Source organism: Meriones unguiculatus, chromosome 4 (assembly GCF_030254825.1).
Source record: "Meriones unguiculatus strain TT.TT164.6M chromosome 4, Bangor_MerUng_6.1, whole genome shotgun sequence".
Lineage (NCBI taxonomy): Eukaryota > Metazoa > Chordata > Mammalia > Rodentia > Muridae > Meriones > Meriones unguiculatus.
The window spans coordinates 121,825,991-121,847,102 of NC_083352.1; the positions used below are offsets into that span (position 1 = coordinate 121,825,991).

The following is a 21,112-nucleotide window of genomic DNA, read 5'->3' on the forward strand; positions in this document are numbered from 1 at the left end:
CAAAAAACATGGGTAATAAAATTTTAATAGATGCCTCATCAAAGAAAATGTATGAATTGGAAATAAATGCATGAAAACATGATCAACATTATTGCAGATTAAAAAATGGGCAGACACTGCTAAGCATCCACTTACATAGTTGACAAGGCTATGAAGCAGCCAACACGCTCAGACACTGCTAGTAGAGATCTAAGATACAGCCACTTTGGAGTTTTCTTTAAAAGTCAGCTATCCAATGCCACCATCAGAGTGTTGGCTCCTAAAAATTATATTAGGAACTGGGAAGTTGTCTCAGCACTTAAGGGTGCTTGCTGCTCTTGCAGAGAACCTGGGTTTGATTCCCAGCACCCATGTGGTGGCTCACAGCTGTCTGTTAACTTCAGTTCCAAGAGATCAGGTATTTCCTTCTGGCTTCCCACAGACACGAGGTGTGTACCTGATACCCATACATACATGCAGGCAGACATACTTTCGTACACATTTAAAAAAATCGGGGTTGGAGATTTAGCTCAGTGGTAGAGAGCTTGCCTGTCAAGTGCAAGGCCCTGGGTTCGGTCCTTAGCTCTGAAAAATAAAATAAAAATAAATTTTAAAAATCTTCAGAGATTGGAGAACCCTGGCTGCTCTTTCAGGGGACTCTGTTTCCATTCCCATCTGCTCACAACCATCTGGAACTGTAGTTCAGGTAATCCAATGTCCTCTTCTGGCCTCTTCACGCACCAGGCAGGCTTGTAGTTCACAGGCATATATGCAAGCAAAACACCTATACATATAAAAAAAAGTTTAATCTTTAAAAAAATTACATAAATAAAACTAATCATTAAATACATGTATATAGGATAAGTTTCAAGTTTATTGGCTTGAAGATGTTTTCAAAATTGAGCTATGTGATTTTCTTTATAAAACATGAGGAAAAAATGACACTGATGGTTGATCTTCATTGTCAGCTTGTCTCGATAAAGAATCACCATGGATAGAGCACAGTCCTGGCTGCCGAGTTGCCGTGTCTGCTCCAGCTCCCATGTGTTTGCCATCAGCCCTGGGGACAAGCCAAAACCGGGGTGGATGGAGAGGACACAGATGTGTATTAAATGTTTTTTTTTTTTTTTTTTTCTTAGTGAATTCATCCATAAGATGGGGGGAAGCAGAACAGAGGGTGAGAGTATGGAGAAAATGTATTTGCAGGACTACCTGTATTTTGCTAAAAAGTGTGAAAATTAATTGCCTTCAAGGGCACTGTTCTGTCCTGTGGTGTAGCCATCTCAAGAATAAATCAACAGCACCAAAAAAAAAAAAAAAAAAAGGCAGAAAAAATAAACACCAATTTTTAAAATTTAAAAAAAAAAAAAAGAAAAGAAAAAAGAATCACCATGGAAACACTCTGCTGGGCGTGTCTACGAGGGTGTTTCCAGAAAGCTTTACCTGAAGAGAGGGTAAAGGAGGTGGCACAAGCATTCAGCACTCTGTTTCCTGAGGTATTTTGTCACCTCAGCATAAAAGCTAACTACTAACGCTGTGCAGCTGCAGCTGCCATACTTTCAAAGAAAGAAACAGTACAAGTGTTCTCTCTGCTGGCACCCATTCCATTCTTTCTTTCCCTTTCCGATTAGATGCTGGCCCTTCAGACTGAATCGTTCCCTTGCTTCTCTTCAGGGCTTTACCATGTGCTTACAATGTCAAGAAGTTTTTAAGGTCCAGCAAAGTGCTCAGTGGATAGAGGCACTTCCACCAATTCTGATCACCTGAGTTCAATCCTTGCACCTCACATGGTGGAAAAGGAGAACTAAATTCCTAGTCTGTCCCCTCTAAACATACACACCATAGCACACAGGCACCCACACATACACATATGCAAAATAAATAAATATAATTTTAAAAAGCATGTATTAGTTTGGGGTATTTTTTATCCTTTAAATGGATGTTATTGAATACTCTTTAAAATGACCTTTTTTATTTATTTTTTTCCTTTTTAAAAAAAGAAAAAAGAAAGAAATGGAGTCTTTCTACTTAGCCCAGGCTGGCCTCAAATTCCTCCTATCTTAGGTTAAGATTACAGGCGTCAGCCACCTTGCTTGGCCCCTTTGAGCATGGGGAGCATTGTTATTTCTGGCTGGACTTTCTTATTTTTATTGCTCTATAGTACTTCACTCTGTGACCACACTCAGTTTATCTGTTCTTCTAAAGTTGAGTCATCAGCTCCCTCAAGGGTTGTTTTGTTTGTTTACCATGATGATCACTTCTGTGAAGATTCTTATATATATATTTCCCCCCATACATGTATAAGTTTTACCAGAATACATCCTAGGTGTAGAATAGTGAGTCATAGAGTATATGCACTTTAAACTTTACTGCTTAATGATAAATTGTTGCCAAAATAGTTGTACCAACTTATACTTCAAACTGCACTTTATAGGATGTTTTTATTCCACGTGATTGTCAACACTTAATATTAATGCCAATATTAAACTTTAAAACAATATGGAAAGCTTCCTACTTTATAGATACTTGTCTCTAACTGCGCCTTTTCCCCAGTTTGCAATATTGTGTGTGTGTTTATGGTGTATACACATATGTATTCCATACACATCACTTTTACAAAAACGTTATTTTAATAAAAATTGGATCACATTTACCACTGTCTCCTTGTTTTGTCTTTTTTTTTTTTTTTTTTTTTTTTTTGCTCTATTTTGTTTTCAAGAAGGGAGTCTCACTCCATAGCCCAAGCCAGCCTGGAACTCATGGCAGTCCTCCTGTTTCAGCTTCCAGAGGATTGGGATTGTCATATACAGGTCACTGTTCTAGACTGATGGAATGCATCCAGAGCAGTCTGCGATCGTTGTCTGAAGGGCGCCTACATTTTAGCGGAAGAAATGATTAAACACTGAGCATTGTAAATAACTGAATTAGAAGTGTGGGCTGTAGCTCATTGGTAGAGGGCAGAGTGCCTTCCTAGAATACGCTATACTCTGGCTCAATCCCTAGCACTGCAAAAATATAGAAATCAATAGACTGATCAGTCAGTTAGGCTGGGGCATAATGAGGCTGGAGTACAGTCTGTGGGTAGCAGTGTGAAGCCCAGGCTTTCGGCAGCATGGATAAATGAATAACTGGGTGCTATGCTGGAAGCTATTATGGGCTTCAGAAAAAAGACAAATCAAGCAAGGGTAAGAGGGATTGAGCTTGTTGGAGAGCTAGTGCCCACTGCAGCCTGTGTCCATGTGTCACTCCCACAAGAGAGTGACATTATTCTGGGTGCTGGCAGTGCCCTGTGGACAGATGTCTGACAAACAGCACACCACAGGAGCAAGTACTGCGAAGGCAACGTGACTGGGCTAGGGAGGGAGGGGCTCTTCAGGCTAGGTTGGTGCTCAGTAACTGCTTCTCTGGAAAGGGAGCACCTGGGCTTTCAACAGAAGCTTTTCTAAAAAACTCAGTTTTTGAATTCCCTTTTTTGTTCCTAGGGTCTGTGGCACAGAAGAAGTAGTGATCCCTTGTGCTTCTGACAGTGACTCAGGAAGTGTAGATCTACAGCTGAGCAACTTAGAAGACATTCAAAAAGGTGTACCTAGTACTGAATTAACAGGTGAAAGGGGGAAGGTTTTTTTTTTTTAAGTGAGTGGGGAGAAGGATTTTTGCCGTTATTTTCATACTAGGCGTTGAACTCAGGACTTTACACATGCTAGGCAAATGCTTTACCACCAAGCTACACCCTAGACCACTCTTTTAAAGTGTAGTCAACAGTACGTGTTGCTCTTGTGGAAAACCAGGTTCAAGTGCCAGAACCCACATGGTAGCTCCCCCCCATCTGTTATTCCAGTTCCAGAGGGTCCAGTGCCCTCTTCAGAACTCTGTGGGCATTACACACACGGTACACAGACATACATGTAGACAGAATATGCAAACAAATAAAATAAAAAGAAATAAATATTTTTTTAAAAAAAAAAGTCTAGCCAAGAGGGCTGGAGAGATGGCTCAGTGGTTAAGAGTACTTCCTGAATTCAATTCCCAGCATCTACATGGTGGCTCACAATCATCTACAATGAGATCTGGTGTCCTCTTCTGGCCTGCAGGGTGAATAATGTATACATAATAAATAAATAAATCTTAAAAAAAGTCTAGCCAAGAGATATTGATTAAATAATTGCCAGGCGACCAGCCCTTAGCTAGATTTTGATGATTATTTTGTTTCGTGATGTTAAAACTGAAACAAGAGTGGCACAGAAAGAGCTTAGCATTAGTCTAGACACACAGGAAACTAAACTTGGTCCTGAGAGATGGTACTGCAGACTGCAGCAGGGTAAGTGCTAGAGAGATTCCCAGAAAGGAAAGGCAACATGGCTAAGGGTGGCATCTAGACTGGCCTGCAGATGGATCATCCTCAGGTATTCAGCAGACAGGAACTGAGCACTGCTGAATACACAACAACTGTAACCAACCGTGGTCCCTGCCACCTGTAACTGGCACAGGCCAGAACGGAGACCTTCCAAAACACAGGAACTAAAAGCAATTGTGAGGAGTAGTAAGCACTGTGGAAGAATTAAACAAGAGGCTGAGACTACAGTAAGAGAGATGGGGACCCTGCTTTCAATGGTGGTTGTCAGTTTAAGGAAGCTGCTTAAGGACAACCCATGGGAGAAATGGAGGGAAAAGTAACCTAAAGAGATGGAAATGGAATTCTGGTGTTCAAGCCAGGAAAGACCTGCTGTGCCTGAGGATCACATTTGCTCATTCATATGCTCAAAAGATATCAATGTCCTGCCGTGCTCTAACATGATCAGACTCTGGAGCTGCAGCAGTGAACAGACAGACGGGTACTTACAGAGACAGAGCTGGAATTAAGTGTTACGCATGCACTGGGGTGTGGGGTCAGAGTATTTGATATCTCAGAGCTTATTAATGGCCAGGAGGCATTTGGAGCGGAGACCTGAAGAATGGGTAGGAATCAGCAAGGCAAGGAGAGGTAATAATGTGTGGGAAGGAAGGGAAATGTAGGCAGAGTAAGCATCCTGTGCCAAGGCCAGAGGTAAATGAGTATGTGGCTTTAATTAAACAGTAATTTAATTTGATTATAGTAGAGGACAAGACGTGGAAGAAGTTCCCACCTGAAGCACTCAGGAAACCAAAGAGAATACAAAAGTAGGGTTGAAATCCTCAGGACCTATTTCATCTTTTCAGTTTGGCTTTATATCTTTTTTGACTCCAGTACAGGAGAGCAATGTTCGACCACTCAGTATGCACCAGCTCTTTGAATGAAATTTTGAAAGTATTTGTGGTTAAGTCCAGACCCCTAGGATTTTCACTTATTTGTGAAATACTGATTTTTTTTTTCTTTTACAAGGCAGTCTATTTTATTATTAAACTTGTTTTCTCTGACAAGAACATCATACTTAGATAGCTTAGGACAAGCTTCTATACCTCCTCAGTGCAGCCAAGAGAAACCTGCCTCGTTGATGTTTGTGTAGGTTTTTTGGTACAGTCTTTGGAAAGGTCTAGGATTTCAGGTCCTGAGCCAGATAGCAGAAGCAGCAGATCCTCCTTGTTCTAAGATGAAAGTTGACCATAAAAATTTAATGTTAGTGTTTGTCCATTTAGTGCTCTGAATGAAGATGGAAGGATTTTTTTTAAAGATCTGTCTATCTATCTATCTATCTATCTATTTATATATTTATTGTAGATGAGTGCTTTATCTGCATGTATACCTGCTTGCCAGAAAAAGGCATCAGATCCTTGTGTAGATGGTTGTGAGCCACCATGTGATTGCTGGGAATTGAACTCAGGACCTCTGGAAGAGCAGACAGTGCTCTTTACCGCTGAGCCATCTTTCCAGCCCCCATGGAAGGATTCTTAGAAATTATCTTCCTGACAAAATCTGTGGGATTGTTGTGACCCAAGGCTATACTGGTCTTCTGCAAAACTTGTTTATTCAAATTCAGACCACAGGAGAAGGTTCTAGGAGCGCTGGTCTGCAATCAACAAAGGCATTCAGACTTGAGATTTTAAGGTTATTATTTGTACCATTTTGTTACGGCTCAGGCCTAAAGGTCTTTGTGGCTAGGCAGCTTTAGGAACACTGATTGTGCAGCTGAGGAAAAAAGTGCAAGTTGGAGGAGGGAAAGGTCTTGGTCAGAGCAGGCAGGAGAAACTGTGTGCCCACTGCTTTGCACCAACCAGCAGCAGCATTTCACACCACATAGAGGCATCACCCAGTGTCTCTCTTTTGGTATCAGATTCGGACATCTCTGACATCCCTGGACTCACTCCTGAGCTCCCTCAAGATAACCTCAGATCCCTAACTCCCCAGGCACCCCTCAGTGAGGCCACTGTTGAGAGGCTGGTCCAGGCTGTCCAAGAGGCTTTACATGGTGAGCTGAAGGTACGTATGGTAATTTTGATGAGCAATCCAATTTATTTTCTATAATAAAAATATTGTTATATATACAAACACTTTATGGGTTATAAAATATTTTTATTATAATTTTAAATTATAAATTATTAAATTTACATTTTAATAAATAAAATAAATATTAGAGCCATAACAGAAGCTAAAGATTAAGCCAAAGATTAAGCCACATACAGTGGCGCATGCCTGTAATCCCAGCACTTGGGGAGGCAAAGGCAGAAGGATTTCTGTGAGTTTGAGGCTAGTCTGGTCTAAAAAGGAGTCTATGACAGCCAAGGCTACACAGAGAAACTCTGTCTCGAAAAACAAAACAAAACAAAAAAGAGTTAAATGTTAATCTGTCATTTCACTTTTTTTTAAAAACATAATCACCATTAGCATCTTCTGTCCCTACAAATGACTATAATCACAGGAAAACAGTCACACATGTTCTAGGTGAGTGAGTAACTATAAATTTGTGCTGTCCTGTTTACTGGGTATATGGTGTCCCATTGTTGAGGTGAACCAGTCGCACAACCTGTGAGAGTGTAAGAAAACTTACCTGGACCTGAGGAGAGGGAAGGTACCTCTGAGGAAGTTACCTTTGGGTTCAGATATGAGGAATAAAAGGAGAAAGTAAAGGTTAGAATTGGAGGAGTTGAGTACTGTACAGTAGTCAGAAGGGACACAGCATGCTTGAGGAACTTGCCTCACAGGTTTAACTCATGGTGATAAAGGAGGACAGTGATATGAGATAAGGTAAAGAGGTAGGTATGGGCAGACAGTGCTGGACCTTGAAAACTGGGATAAGACTACGTAGGGTCTCTCTGTGTCATCCTGGATGTCCTGGAACTCACTGTTTAGACCAGGCTAGTCTTGAACTCACAGATCCACCTGTCTTTGCCTTCCAGGAATTATTATCTTTATTTAAAAATAAACTTAGATGAATAAATAAAATATAAGAAAACAAATAACAGTGACTAGAGAGATGAGTCAGTGGTTTAGAGCACTTAAAGCTCTTTCACAGGATCCAAGTTCGGTTCTCAGCACTCAGCTGTTCATATCTCCAGTCCCAGGATCTAACGTCCTCTTCTGACCTCTGAGGGTACCAGGCACACACACGGTGCACATAAATACATACACACAGACAAAACACTCTAAGCATAAATAATTACAAAATTAAAAAGAAAACAATCCCCTAATTTAACAAACACCCCATCATTAGGCATTTAGAGTCTTTCTGGGTATTGTTTTTTTCTTTTAGTTCATTGATAAATACTCTTATATATGGGTTTCTGTATACACCATAAATAATTCTTAGATACACCAATAAATGGAGTCAAGTGGTATGTGTCACTTATGTATGTATGGTATGGTACATGTTCATATGTGTATACATGTATGTGGAGGCCAGAGATGGACACTGAGTGTTTTCCTTAGTCTCTTTCTACCTTATTTTTGAGACAGGACCTACAAGTGAACTTGGAGTCCACTGATTTCACTAGACTGATTGGCTAACGAGTTCCAGGACTCTGCCAGTCTGATGTGCTTAGCCTTTACATGGCTGCTGGGGCCTGTGCTCAGGGTCTCATGCTTGCAGTGTCTTAGTCTCTCTTCTACTTCTGTGAAAAAACACTATGACCAAGGCAGCGTATAAAAGAAAGCATGTAACTGAGCTGAGAGTTTCAGAGTGTTGGAGTCCATCAGCGGAGCAAAGGCATGGCTGTAGGAAAGGCTGAGAGCTTGCCCTTCTGTCTGAAGCAGAAGGCAGGGCATGCACTGGGGATGCTGTAGGGCTTTGAACTTCAAGCCCACCTCTGGGAACACTCCTCCTCCAGCTGCCACACTTCCTAATCTTCTCCATAGTTCTAACAACTGGGGACCAAGTATTCAAACATATGAGCCCATGGGGGCCAGTCTCGTCCAAGCCACCTTACACAGCAAGTACTTTCCTGACAGTCATTTTCCCAGTTTCCATAAGTGCCATTTTCAGGCTTTCAATATCATATCTTCTGCATATCAGATATTTACATTATGATTCATAACAGTAGCAGAATTATAGTTATGAAGTAACAATGAAATATTTTAATGATTGGGAGTCACCACAACATGAGGAACTATGATAAAGGGTCACAGCATTAGTAAGGTTGAGAACCACTGCTATAAAGTCTGATTATATGGTCACAGAAGAGAATTAGATGCTAGTTGTACACAATTGTCTAAAATCAGTATTTTTTTGGTTTTATTTTTGTTACAGACAATTTGACAAGAAACTGTATCTACTTGCTTAACCCCACCCCCTATAGTTCTTAACCCCACCCCTGTAGTTCTTAACCCCACCCCTGTAGTTTTTAACCCCACCCCCTGTAGTAGTTCGATGCCATTATATTGTGGGTGGTTTTTTTCTCCCATCCCTTTAGCTCCCAAAACTCATGAGATTCAATTATTATTTTGTAAATACCTAGCCACATAGCTAGGCTCTTCTCTGACTAGCTCGTATCTTAAAATAACCCACTATGCTAATATACACTCTGCCACATAGCTTGTCACCTGAACTCCGGCACCAAGCATCCATCCTCTTCGTGTCTTGAGGGGGAATCTCAAGTGCCTGGCTCTATCCCAGAATCCTTTCTGCCTAACAGATGTCCCACTTATTTCCTGCTTTAGCCATAGGTCATAGGTTTGTTTTGTTTGTTTTTTTGGGTTTTTGTTTGTTTGTTTGTTTTTTCTGAGACAGTGTTTCTCTCTGTATAGCCTTGGCTGCCTTGGACTTGCTTTGTAGACCATGCTAGCCTTGAACTCACAGATCCTCTGCCTCTGCCTCCGTGAGTGCTAGGATTAAAGACCATGCCAGGCTCCATCACAGGTTTTTTTAATTGGAAGGTGTTGCATCCACACAATACATAAGAGATTTCTCTTCTTCCTCCTCCCTTCTCTTCCTCCTGTCTCTCACTCTCTCGGTGTGTGTGTGTGTGTGTGTGTGTGTGTGTGTGTGTGTATGTCAGGGTGTGCATGTTGAGTGCACATGCATGTCAATGCCAGAGCTTGTTCCTCAGGAGTGGTTCACCATGTTTGATTGAGATTGGGTCTCTCACTGGGATTTGAGGTTTTCTGATTAGGTTTGGCTGACCACACACCTAGCTTTTTAAGTGGGTGCTGGGGGTTGAGCTCAGGTCCTCATGCTTGCATGGCAAACACTTTACTTGCCCTTTTACCCTCTAACTTAATGTCTCCCATCCTAATATGGCATAGTTTGCTTGGCCCAGACTTTGATGAGAGGCATTTACTACAGTAACTTCTTTCTGTTAGTATTTCCAGCAATTTTACCCTCTTTGGGGCTTTTAGATCTCATTTAGCCAATCAACAAGAAGTGAATATACACCTGCTATTTACTTGGTACGGTGAGATTGAAAATGTTCACTGATCAACAACTACAGCACATCTATAAAACAGAATGTTAGTTACTACTCCTCAATAAAAGACAAACTTGATGGCTGGGCAGCACGGTGCCGTCTCAGTGGCGTCCTTACCAGTGAAAGAAGCCAATCTTTGAGACTGTGAGTTAGACTTTCAGATATGGAACACGTTAGAAAAGACAGAACTACAGGGATGGCAAGCAGATGAGTGGTTTCCACTAGAGAGCATGGGAAAGGGCATGGTCACAAGATGGATGAAAGCAGGAGGGAAGCTTCAGAGGTGATGGAACCATTCTGTCCCCTGATAATGGTGGTGGTGACATGTATGTGTATCGCTTAGAATTCATAGAATCATAAACTTTCCTCAAGAAAGTTATATGATGCTTTAAGAAATCATAACATTCATTTACTTTGTTCCCTATAAATTTAACCAATAGTAAGTTGTCAAATTATACTAAAGAGTCTTTGGAGCCTGCACTGGGGCAAGGTGGGAGAGAAGCTTCTGGAACACTGGTAACCAGCTTTCTTTGTGGTGTAAATGAATATTACTGCTTTATAAAATTTTACTAAATTATATATTTTAATAACAACTAATTCAATAACAACAACAACAAAATACCAGAAGTCAGTCTATTGGTCTTTACTTCTGATGTGAAACATTTTATTTTTAAAATTTAGAACTATTTTTTGTGTTTAATATCATAAGGTTTTATAAAAAAAAATTTGCTTAATAAAGGATTTAGGTTTTTAGGTTGCTGCAGTGAATTAAAACAAAAGAAAGCCCACTCCTTTTGTTAACAAAGGAATAGATAAAGAAAAAAGTAATTCTATGAGGTTATCTCAAGTGCTGTGATAACTGTGGGTGCACTTAGGAAGGGCTCATGATTCTGCTTCAAGACAAAAAGTATGATCCAACTCCTAAAATACATGCAGTTCTAGCAAAAATGTAGAGAAGGCAGGAGGTATACAGCCCAGAGGCAAGAAAGGGCATCATGGAAGTTAATTGACTAGATCTATGACTACCTCGGGACAAAACAAGACATGGCTTGAAGCCGTCAACTATATTATATTGGGAAGGGCCTTGACCTCTGTGGGTACTGTTGAGAAAAAAATGCACCTGGCCAAGGAAAAAACAAAACAAAACAACAACAAAACCTCGAGAGCAAGACATCCATGCTAGTGCAGCACTCCTGACGCCAGCACTCGGGAGCAGGTGGAGGCCATAAAATCGCTCCTTGCTCTCTAGGGAACATATATTAGTTCATACCATCTGTAACTGGGGAAAGACCGGGAGAAATGTTCTGAAGGTTGGACTTGGCCTATATTTTCCTCTTTATAATTTATTTCAAAGTTTCTATAATAAGATCGATTTCCTGATGAAAAACAAAATTCAATATGGAAAGATTTTATTCATATCAGAACTTACATTTTTAAAGGAGGCCTTAAGAACTTGAAATGGTGGCTCTTTAGTGACATCAAGTAGCTGAATGGGAGGCCACCTTCAGGGATCTTCATCTGGCAGCACAGTGGAGGGTAGGTAGATGGTATAGTGAAGCCAAAGGTAGGGAGAGCGCTCAGTGCTGTAGCTGCGGGCGTGAGGGGAGGCCCCCAGCCAAGGCACTGAGCGACAAGGAAGTTCCCTGGGATGCCTCTGTAATTTGTGCACTCCTCAGAAAGTCTGATCTGGACATAATCTGTTTAAAAACACTTCAAGAAGCTTCACAAAAGTATTGTACATTTATCAAATAAGATTGTGATGTGTAATTATATTTTTATCTTTTTCCCCACAAATTCAGGGTGAACTTGAAAAGTTGAAGTTCCTAAGGTCTTTGTCTTCTCTGAGCCAAACTTTACCTTATGATGAAGACACAGAATCGTTTATTCTGCGCCACATGCCAGAAATAGTGCATGTTCTAAGTGTAAGTACTGGGCACGGCAGAGATTACGGCAGTGCTTGAACTCTTGATCTGGCTCATGGCCCTGTTATCAGTTCATCTCATAGCAATGTCTGTCCAACGAGGAAGGATACCCCGAGACACCTCTCAAATGTAATCACTTGGAAATCATTTAAAAGAGAAACAAAGATAGAGGAATTGCATTTAAGTGAAATACTTAAGCAGTAGTTCCGGGACAAAGGCTGTGGTCAAATGCCTGGGTCTAGGAGTCAGCTCTGCCCTGTTGTAGCTGTATGACTTCCAGAAAGGATTTAACTTAGGATTGCCTCCGTTTCTCATTTAATAAGATGAGAATAGCTGTATTTTCTTCACAGAATTATTGTGAACATTTAATTAAAGATATATGTAAGCTATGTAACATAGTTTCTGATATGCCATATGCATTTGAGAAACGTGATAGTATTATTGTCACTGTTGTATTTTTTTCCTGTTTGTACTTATTTCAGCTACCTTCTGCCAAAGCTCATCTATTCATAAAATGTCTTACTAAATACCTGCCAGTTCCAGACATTGGCACTGAGGCCACAAAGATAAAGAAGACATAATCCCTGCTCCATAGCCTAGCAAGCTATAATCAGTTGTTGGACTCTGGCAAAAGCTTAAATGGGGGATAGAGGGATGGATGGTCCATGTTAGAGGATCCAGAAAGATTCTGCAAAGGAGTGATACACTTACTCACACATCTTCTTTCTGGTACTTTAGTCTCCTTGTCTGGAAGGGCTCCCTACAGTTTCTCCAACCTGCTGGACTTCTGATTCTGACATTGCTTATGTATCCCAGAATATGAACAATTCTCCTCAAACCAGAGATCTGAGGGCTTGTTGGGTTGACAGGCGCCTTATAAAAATTAAGGTTAACCAGCTGACAGTTTCACCAGGAGACACAGTTACAGGATCCTCTAGCAACTTTAATCCTTTTCCTCTAAGAGTTTCCAGTCACCTAGAAATGACCTCAATTTGAAAAGCAAGTAGACTGAGAACTATTCCAAATAATATGTCAAGAACAGATTGAAAGAATGCGTATTTATAAATTACTGCAGCTTTCTAGTTGGCTGGGGACAGCCACAGGACCAAGACAACATGAATTACTTTCCAAGTTCTGTTTGCACCAGGATTGACAACAGTTGATTGCCCTGAAATTGAAGCAGCCAACCTGGAAAACCCACTAATGGCAAATCTCAGACAGCACAATCCCATTCCTTCTCTGTGGATGGATCCAGCCAGGCAGGAGTAGTGTGCTCGTGTCTAGTATCTATCAAAATCTGTGCTGAGAAGAGGTTCTGTCTACAAGAGTTAGGGGTAGCTAGTATTCCTGAGGAAATTCTTTGGATAGTTGAATCTACCTAGTCACTGCAGCCACGTGTACAAGGGTTGAAAATGCATTCCTCCAACACCAAGAGGGCAGGTACACAGCAGAAGTAGTCGCTCTACTTCTCATGCACATCTCACAAGAAGAATAAGGTTAGAGTTGTTGCAAAGAAAGAACTTGAAGGCATTAGTGACCCACCTTAATGAATGGCTGTCTAAAACAGCCTTTCTGTTGCTGTGGTAAAACAGTGTGACCAAAAGCGACTTGGGGAGGAAAGGGTTTATTTCCCTTACACCATGAGATAACTGTCCATCTCTGAGGAAACTCAGTCATGGCAAGAACTGATGGCAAGGCCATCGAGGAGTGTTGCTAATGGCTTTGTTCCTCATGCTTTACTCAGCCTGCTTTGAAAAAACCACCAGCTCAGGAGTGGCACCACACACTGGGAGTCGGGCCCCTTTCACATCGTCATCAATCAAGAAAATACCTCACAGACTAGCCCATGGGCCAGTCTAGGTGGGGGATTTTTCTCAGTTGAGGTTTTCTCTTTCAAAATAACTACCTCATGTTAAGTTGACATAAAATTAGCTAGTGCATTTGAAGGCATCAATTCACCTTTCTTGACCCACACTCATGCATGCTTCTTGTATTAAACTAAAGGCCAATAAAACAAAAAACAAAATGTGCAAAGGCAAACAAATCTCTATGAGTTCTCCAAAGGCTTCTGTTTAATTCCATGAAAAGGTGTTCCATCACTGTGATTAGAGAAAAATAAGTTAAAAACATAGTAAGATTCAATTTGACACCAGTAAACTGGCCAGCATAAAAAAGGCAATCCCAGGTGCTGGTGAGGCTACAGAGTAAAATTTCAATACACACGGCTGGTGGAAAGGGAAAACGGTGAGCCAGTTTAGAGGACAGTTGGGCAGTGTGTTAATAAGGTAAATATACCTACCACATAACCCAGAAACTCTGTCAAGATGTATACACAAATGCTGTGGCCACTCTGTATGGGAGAACAAAATGCTGGCAATAACTGGGATGAGTGCAGATAACAAAAACTTGTTTGAATAATGGACTATTCAGGAAAATGAAGCAATAAATTTTTGTTGCATACGTGGCTGACTGTCACTCATGCACACAAATAAAAAGGCCTGTTGTAACAGAATCCTGGTGTCCCAAGCTTGTCCTCAGTGCCTCTTCGTCCTCCTTGGCCAGCTTCATCCTTCTGAATCCATATCCTTTACAACCATGCCTCCTTGTCAAATCATTTAGTCTCTCTAAAGCTCAGATGCCCTAATGTCTGCCTGGCTTTCATTGAGAACTTTGAGACAACTCATTTTTAAATTTTTTGATACTATTTTAATTTGGGGGGAAATAATTTCTAACATAAGTGTAGTCAGGGAATCTACTCATGAATATCCAGCTAGTTTTGTTGTTTGGTTGGTTGGTTAGTTTTTGTTTGTTTCACTATGTAAACCTGTCTGGCCTAGAACTCACACAGTTCTCGATGTGTCTGCCTCCCACCACACTTGGGAAATTCAAAATAACTGTTCAAGTTCCTCCTTTATTCACATCTGCTTCTCTCTTCCTCAGGTCAGATCCAGCTTCCTGCCTTTCCTCTGCTTTTCCTGTCCCCAGAGAGAATACCTTCCTGTGTTACCTTTGTGCTACTTCCCTGTCCCTGGCGATGTCTTTCCAGTGTAGTCTCACCACAGCTCTACATATCTGGGAACCCATAATGCAAACCCAGGGGTGACTCTTCTTTTTCCCCCATCATTTTAAAAATAGTTTTGTTTTGTTTTGAGAATTTTATATAATGTATTTTGATCATCCCTCCCCTCAAAACTTTCACTTTTATTAAGATTGTTTGATTCTTCCTGGGGTGAGCAACAAGATTAAGTCTGGCTCACTGAAGTGTGAAAACAAGAAAAGGATGCTAAGGGTCTGGAGAGGACTTGGTGGTTAAGAACACGGGCTGCCTGCAGGAGGACTAGAGTTCAGTTCCCAGCACCCACACCAGGCATCTCACAATCAATCACCTGTAACTGTAGTCCTAGGGGATCCGGTGCCCCCTCTGACCTCTTCTGGCACTGCATGCATGTGGTACACAGACACTCATGCAGGCAAAACATCCACACACATAAACAACAACAACAAGATGCTGAGATACCATTAATTAACGATGCAGGCAGTCCCTCACAGACAGGCCCAAGGGCCAAGCTCACTGAGGCAAGCCCTCAGTTGAGAGTCTCTTCTCAGATGATTCTAGGCTGTCACGTTGACAGGTAAAACCAACTATGATCCTGGAGTTAATGGCTCAGTAGAGAAAGGAGTTAGAATACCTAAACTAGAAATAATCGCTGGTAATAGTGATAATGAACAACCAACACATTATTAAGGGCTATCAGGAATTATGAATTAGATCCCTTAATACACCAACCCATGGCATGAATATACTGTTGTACCATTTTACAGGTGAGGAAGCTGAGGCACAGGGAGGCTCACTAGCTTAAGTCAGCACAAACAGCTAGTAATAGGCCAAGGGAAGCCTGGAGCCTGGTCCCTGAGAAGAAATTAGCTCTTCCACAGTCCTGCTGCCTTCCTGGGGAGCTGAGAGCAGCACCTCCTGGCCAGTCTCCTGGTTATTTTGATAGGCCATTCACATTTCCGATGACTGGCCTTGTGAGCTGGAACTTTTCGGATGGCTGAAGTTCTTTTCCTCTCCCTGCAGGTGCTGGTAAAAGAGGAGCCTCTCCACTCTCTGTCTAGCCGGGTACGCCAGGAGCTCTTTGTCACCATCACTGACCTCAGGTGACACCCCGTGCACTTCACACATGCGTCCTGGTTTCCCATTCAGGGTCCTGCGTTGCTAGAGTTGATTAAAATGTCCCATATTTAGGGCTGGTGAGATGGCTCAGTGAGGAAAGGCACTTGTCACCAAGGATGATGTCACCAAGGATGATGACCTGAGTCTGGTCCTTGGGGCCCGCGAAAGGAGAAAGCCAGATTCCACAAGTTGCTCTCTGACTTCCACTCAGGCACTGTGGCTGGCACTGCTCTCTGGCTGTGCCCACACTAAATAAACTGAAAACTACTTGTATGGGGGAAAACCAGACCCATATCCTTTTGTGAGAACTTTAGCATCATGCATGATAACTGATCCTGGTTGTCAACTTGGGAAGAAGGGGAATTGTGGAATTGCCTCCATCAGATTGGCCTCTGGCCCTGTGGATGAGGCGCTCCTTAATTGCTGACTGATGGCAGAGGGTGCAGTCCTCTGTAAGGAATTCCATTGTTGAGCAGGTGAGACAAATAGCAGACTGCGAGCTAGGGTGCAAGCGAGCAAGCAGCGTTCCTCGCTGGGCTCCGCCTCATTCCTGTCTCTAGGTTCCTGCTTCAATTTCTGCCTTGGCCTCCCTTGATGATGTACTATAACCTGTAAAATGAAGTAAGCCCTTCCCTTCCCAACTTGCTTTTGGTCAGTGTTTTATCACAGTAATGCAAAGCAAACTAGAGCATAATGAATGCTGCCATCCACATCTAAGACCTTCACAGAATCTCTGGAGTTAAGCTCTATCCAGAGTACATTCAATGGAAAGTGACTCCCATACTTGCTTCATGATAAAGCATTGTAAGGTCTAAGGAGTTTGCAAGGGATGCCTGATGTTTACTGCTCTTGGAGACTTGTTTCTCAGCAAGCATGCTGGTCAACATTGCTAAGATGACTTGCAATTAAGGCCTGAACGCATTCAGTAACCTTCAGCAGAACATGCTGGGGACTGTGAATTACTGTACTAGAGTGCTGCAGGCACTCTATGGCTGAGGGAAATTGTGAATTACTGCATTAGAGTGGCACAGGCACTCTATGACTGAGCTGGAGAAGAGCCCGGAAGGCTTTGGCACCATGGGCCTGGGGTTGGAGTGGGGTGGATGGATATACTCTTCCTCCAGCCTTTTGTGAGATCCATCTGACCAATGGCTCCTAAGTGCATCTGTCTATTCCATCAGACTGCTACACCAGCCAGTTTGCCTTTCTTTTCATTATTTTAAGAGCTGAGGTATCAATTTAACATCAGATTCTTCCCAAACTGTCTTTCCCCAGTTACCGTAATGTGCACCTGTTGTTTGGCTCTGAAGACCGAGAGGACTTGCTTGGTCTTATCATCAAAAGTATAATCTCTCTGCCTGACATAAGCACCCCTACCTGGCTGCTGAGCACAGAGCCAAACAATACCAGCGAGCAAGAGGTAACTCAGTTTTTTCTTAACTGCCCTTCCTTCCCCTGGCCAGCTGCTCTTCACCTTTTGATGGTTTGAAACCAACTAACAACCAGTGATGTCAACTCTGGTGAACATAATCAAATAATAGCTTTCTCTCCTTTTTCGTCTGCTTGTGTGTGTCTTCATTTTCCCTTTGTTCTTTCTTCCTTTTCTTGGATTTAAAATTAAGTGGGAGAAAAATACAAACACATCTCCATGAGTTCAAGGCCAGCCTTGCTAGTCTACATAACAAGTTCTAGGGGAGCCAGAGCTACAGAGTGAGGCCCTATCTCAAACAAAACAATAACAAAAGCATAATAATACATTTAAATTTGTTATTTATCTACTTTGCAGCTTTTCCTTTTCCATTTCCTTTTAATTTTGAAAGAGGAGCTTTCTGCATAGACTGGGTTGGTCTTGAACCCACAATCCGCCTGAATGTTGTGACTATATAGGTTTGGTGTGCCATCACAGCCACACCCAGTTTTTATTTTTTAAACTTAAAATGTAATTTTTTCTTGTTAAAATTTTGTGCATGTACTATTATGTGCTGAACATTCCCCTACACACCTCATTCCTCCCTATTCTCCTTTTCCACACTCCTACCTCTCCCCATTTTACTGACATTTCTGGAAGGGCCACCTTGTGCTAAGCAATATGATAGAAAGTGGAGATGAGCAGTGAGCAGTCTAGTGCCTCCAGCTGCCCTTTAGAGAGAGCACTGAGGAAGAGCATGCCTGCTGCTGAAAAGTACAAATGGTCTGATCAGACATCAAAGCAGGAGATGAGGCGAAAGTGCTGGGATTCTAGACACAGGGTCTTTTTATGTGAGTAATCAAAGCAAGCCTTGGTGGGATGGAAGTGAAAGGGAGGAGCTTCCAGGCTGGGAAGAGAGTCAGCTTCCTCTCTGGCTGCTGAGCCACCTGGTAGGGGAGTGATAGAAGGCCACTGCTTTGGATCACTCCCCTGCTTTGGCACATTAGAGTCAGCTTTGAAGAGATCCCAATGACCTCTGCCCAGTTCCCCAGATGTAGTCCATTACCCCTGATCCCAGCAGTTTTAAGGTGCTCATTTGAAATATTTTATTTCCATTTACCTCATGCCATAAACTGTCCACAGGTGCATTTACTGTGGGTCAGGCATTTGTGTAAAGTCTCAAAGAGATGAGCAGCATGGTAGAGGTGCCTTGGGAACTTTGGGTAGGGAGGCGGGCCTCGCTGATCCTGCACCTTTTTAGTGTCTCTACAGGCAGATGTTCCAGGCCTTTTCTGTGATGCTGCAGAGTCTGGTAATAAAAGACCCACATTTGGAAAATTTTGACAGCATTTTTAAGGTAAATGAAATGCCGGAGGACAAAGGAAATCACTGAGAATTAAGGTATATCAGGCAACATTGTGGCTAAAATACTATCCTTTTTAAGTGTGTGTGTGTGTGTGTGTGTGTGTGTGTGTGTGTGTGCATGCTTGTGCCATGGCACACAGGTAGAGATCAGAGGACAACGTGCAGGCATCCATTCTTTCCTTCCGCCACCCAGGTTCCAAAGCTTGAAGTGGTATGGTCAGGCTTGGCAGCAGATAGGCTTACTCGCCAAGTCATCTCACCATTCCCAGAGCTACCAATTTTGAAACAGAGGCTTGTGTTTGAATTCTGACTGCCATTCGTTGCTCTCAAGTACTTCTGCCTCAGGGATTAATTTCCTCATTGTCAAGATAACAATCACTCTGAATATTTAATAAGTAGCCTCGAATAAGTGGTTCAAACAATATTACAATTTTCTTTACTGTTCCTTTATAGCATAGAAAACTCTGGTGAATGACCTGGAACTGGGGTCAATCTCCTAAGTTAGTAAATAGGCAGCTTTGTACCTTGTAGGACTCAAGTATGGAAACCCAGACTGACTGTGGTGTTGATAGACAGATAGAAGAGGAATAAGAAATAATGTCAAGGTCATGTGTGGCCAGAACAAAGCCACCTGTGCTCAGGTGCACAGGGCTACTAACTAAAGGTCCTTTCCTCTTGGGATGATTGCCTCTTAAAAAGAAGCAAGAGCATAATACTTTAATTGCAGTGAATGAATGTGAATGACTATCCCTGTTGATGGATAGTATGGGATAGAAGAATTACAGGTGGATGCAGATGCTATTTTCCATACTTGAGTCCTACAAGGTACAAAGCTGCCAATGTTACTTTTGAGCTCCAGCTTTTGAGCCTCATCTTCTCTCTGTATCCTAACCTGTCTGCTCAGGTAGATGTACTTTCTCCATTTGACCTTCCTTTTTTTTTTTTTTTTTTTTTTTTTATAGCACATAGACCCCTGGTTACAGTCAAACAAAAACCATGAACGGGAACGAGCTACAGCCGTCATGGCCCAAGTCCTCAAATGCACATCCAGTTACCTCAGCCTGATGGTGAGTAGCCTTGGGTTGCTGAGAAAGAAGCATTCAAATGATCCTTTGTTGTTTTCTCCTTCTGTAGCTCAGCATGGGCCATGCACTCCACTGGTGCCTGGTGAAGTTTCCCCGGATTCAGCATCATTTACCTGTCTGCCCCCATCCTAAAATATGCTCAGTTTGAAGCTACAAACTGTCCGTTAATCTTTGTATCCCTGTTGTTTAGCGTGACACTAAAACACATTAACACAGTAAATGTTTTTGAATAAATTAATGAGTAAGTATAATCTGAAAATGTCTGAGGGGTGTGAGCTCTGTATAGCTGTGTTTGAAAAATGAAGCTAGGTGTGGCAGTGTATTCATTTAGTCCCAGCACTTGGGAGGCGGAGACAGAGGCAGGTGGATCTCTGGGAATTTGAGGAGTTTGGTTAATGAATGCAATGTTTACCAGACTCTAAGGAAATGGCACCATTGTTGTCTGTGTTGAGGCAGAGGAGAGAATCTAAAGGACAGAGGGACCAGATAGAGACCTTACCTATTGTTTCCGCCTTCTTGTCCAAGAAAGACTGCAGAAACAAAGTAAGGAGCTGGGAGAAGAAAGTTTTATAGGAGAATAAAACACACTCAAGGTGGGGGGAATAAAGCTGTTCCCAGAGTCAGTCACACCCACCAGTATTTGGGAGTGTGTCTTCATGGGTAAACATAATGATTGAGAAGAGTTTTCATGGTCTAGTTCAGAGAGGGCTTCCTAAAATAGTGTCTGCTCCTCTTTTCTGTACTCACATGGAGTTTCCAGATGTGTCTCAGAATTTGGAAGCCATTATAAGAAGCAGAAGACCATTAGTCTTGGCTCTCCAGGTTGGCCCCAGCTGCCTCTCAATTTTAGCTGGGACTAAGTGCGTGGTCTCGGCTTGACTGTTGGAACAGCCACGTGATATCCTGCTGTGTCCTACTCTCCAGGTGCCTCAGACTCTAGCCACCGTGCTACCACCACCATGGTGTGGTTAAGGGGAAGGTTTTTATTCTAGATATGAGAGAGACTAGCCAGAGGCATCTGGCAGAGTCCAGAGCAGAGGAAGAAGTAGATTGAATATGGCCAACAAACTAGACCTAGCCAGGGCTATTTGTGAGAGGGGAGAGAATAGAGAAGACATAGTGAGAGAATCAGGAGGGAACATAGAGAAAACATAGTGAGAATAGCAAGGTAATATGGAGAAAGGGTAGCTGGGGGGAGGGATGCACGTGAACTGGAGGGAGTTTGTGGTAGGGAAGGAAGTGAGAAGGGCCATATCTAGTTAGGGTTTCTGTTGCTGTGGTGAAACACCATGACCCAAAGGAAGTTGAAGAAAGGGTTTATTTGTCTTCCACTTCCACCTTTGTAGTCCAACATTAAAGAAAATCA

At 42.2% G+C, this 21,112-nt stretch overlaps 1 protein-coding gene and 1 pseudogene across 1 annotated transcript in view; one reads left to right on the forward strand and one right to left on the reverse strand.

Annotated features, from left to right (window-relative positions):
- The window catches only part of Mroh8 (maestro heat like repeat family member 8), a 57,851-nt gene that overhangs the window by 1,735 nt on the left and 35,004 nt on the right, over positions 1-21,112 (forward strand). The window contains exons 2-8 of the mRNA XM_021664087.2: positions 3,462-3,583; positions 6,228-6,373; positions 11,592-11,714; positions 15,793-15,872; positions 17,164-17,308; positions 18,558-18,653; positions 19,624-19,728. Coding sequence (XP_021519762.1) covers positions 3,462-3,583; positions 6,228-6,373; positions 11,592-11,714; positions 15,793-15,872; positions 17,164-17,308; positions 18,558-18,653; positions 19,624-19,728 — 817 coding nt within the window. The remainder of the gene's footprint in view (positions 1-3,461; positions 3,584-6,227; positions 6,374-11,591; positions 11,715-15,792; positions 15,873-17,163; positions 17,309-18,557; positions 18,654-19,623; positions 19,729-21,112) is intronic.
- LOC132653555 (transcription termination factor 1, mitochondrial-like) lies at positions 5,164-6,192 on the reverse strand (annotated as a pseudogene).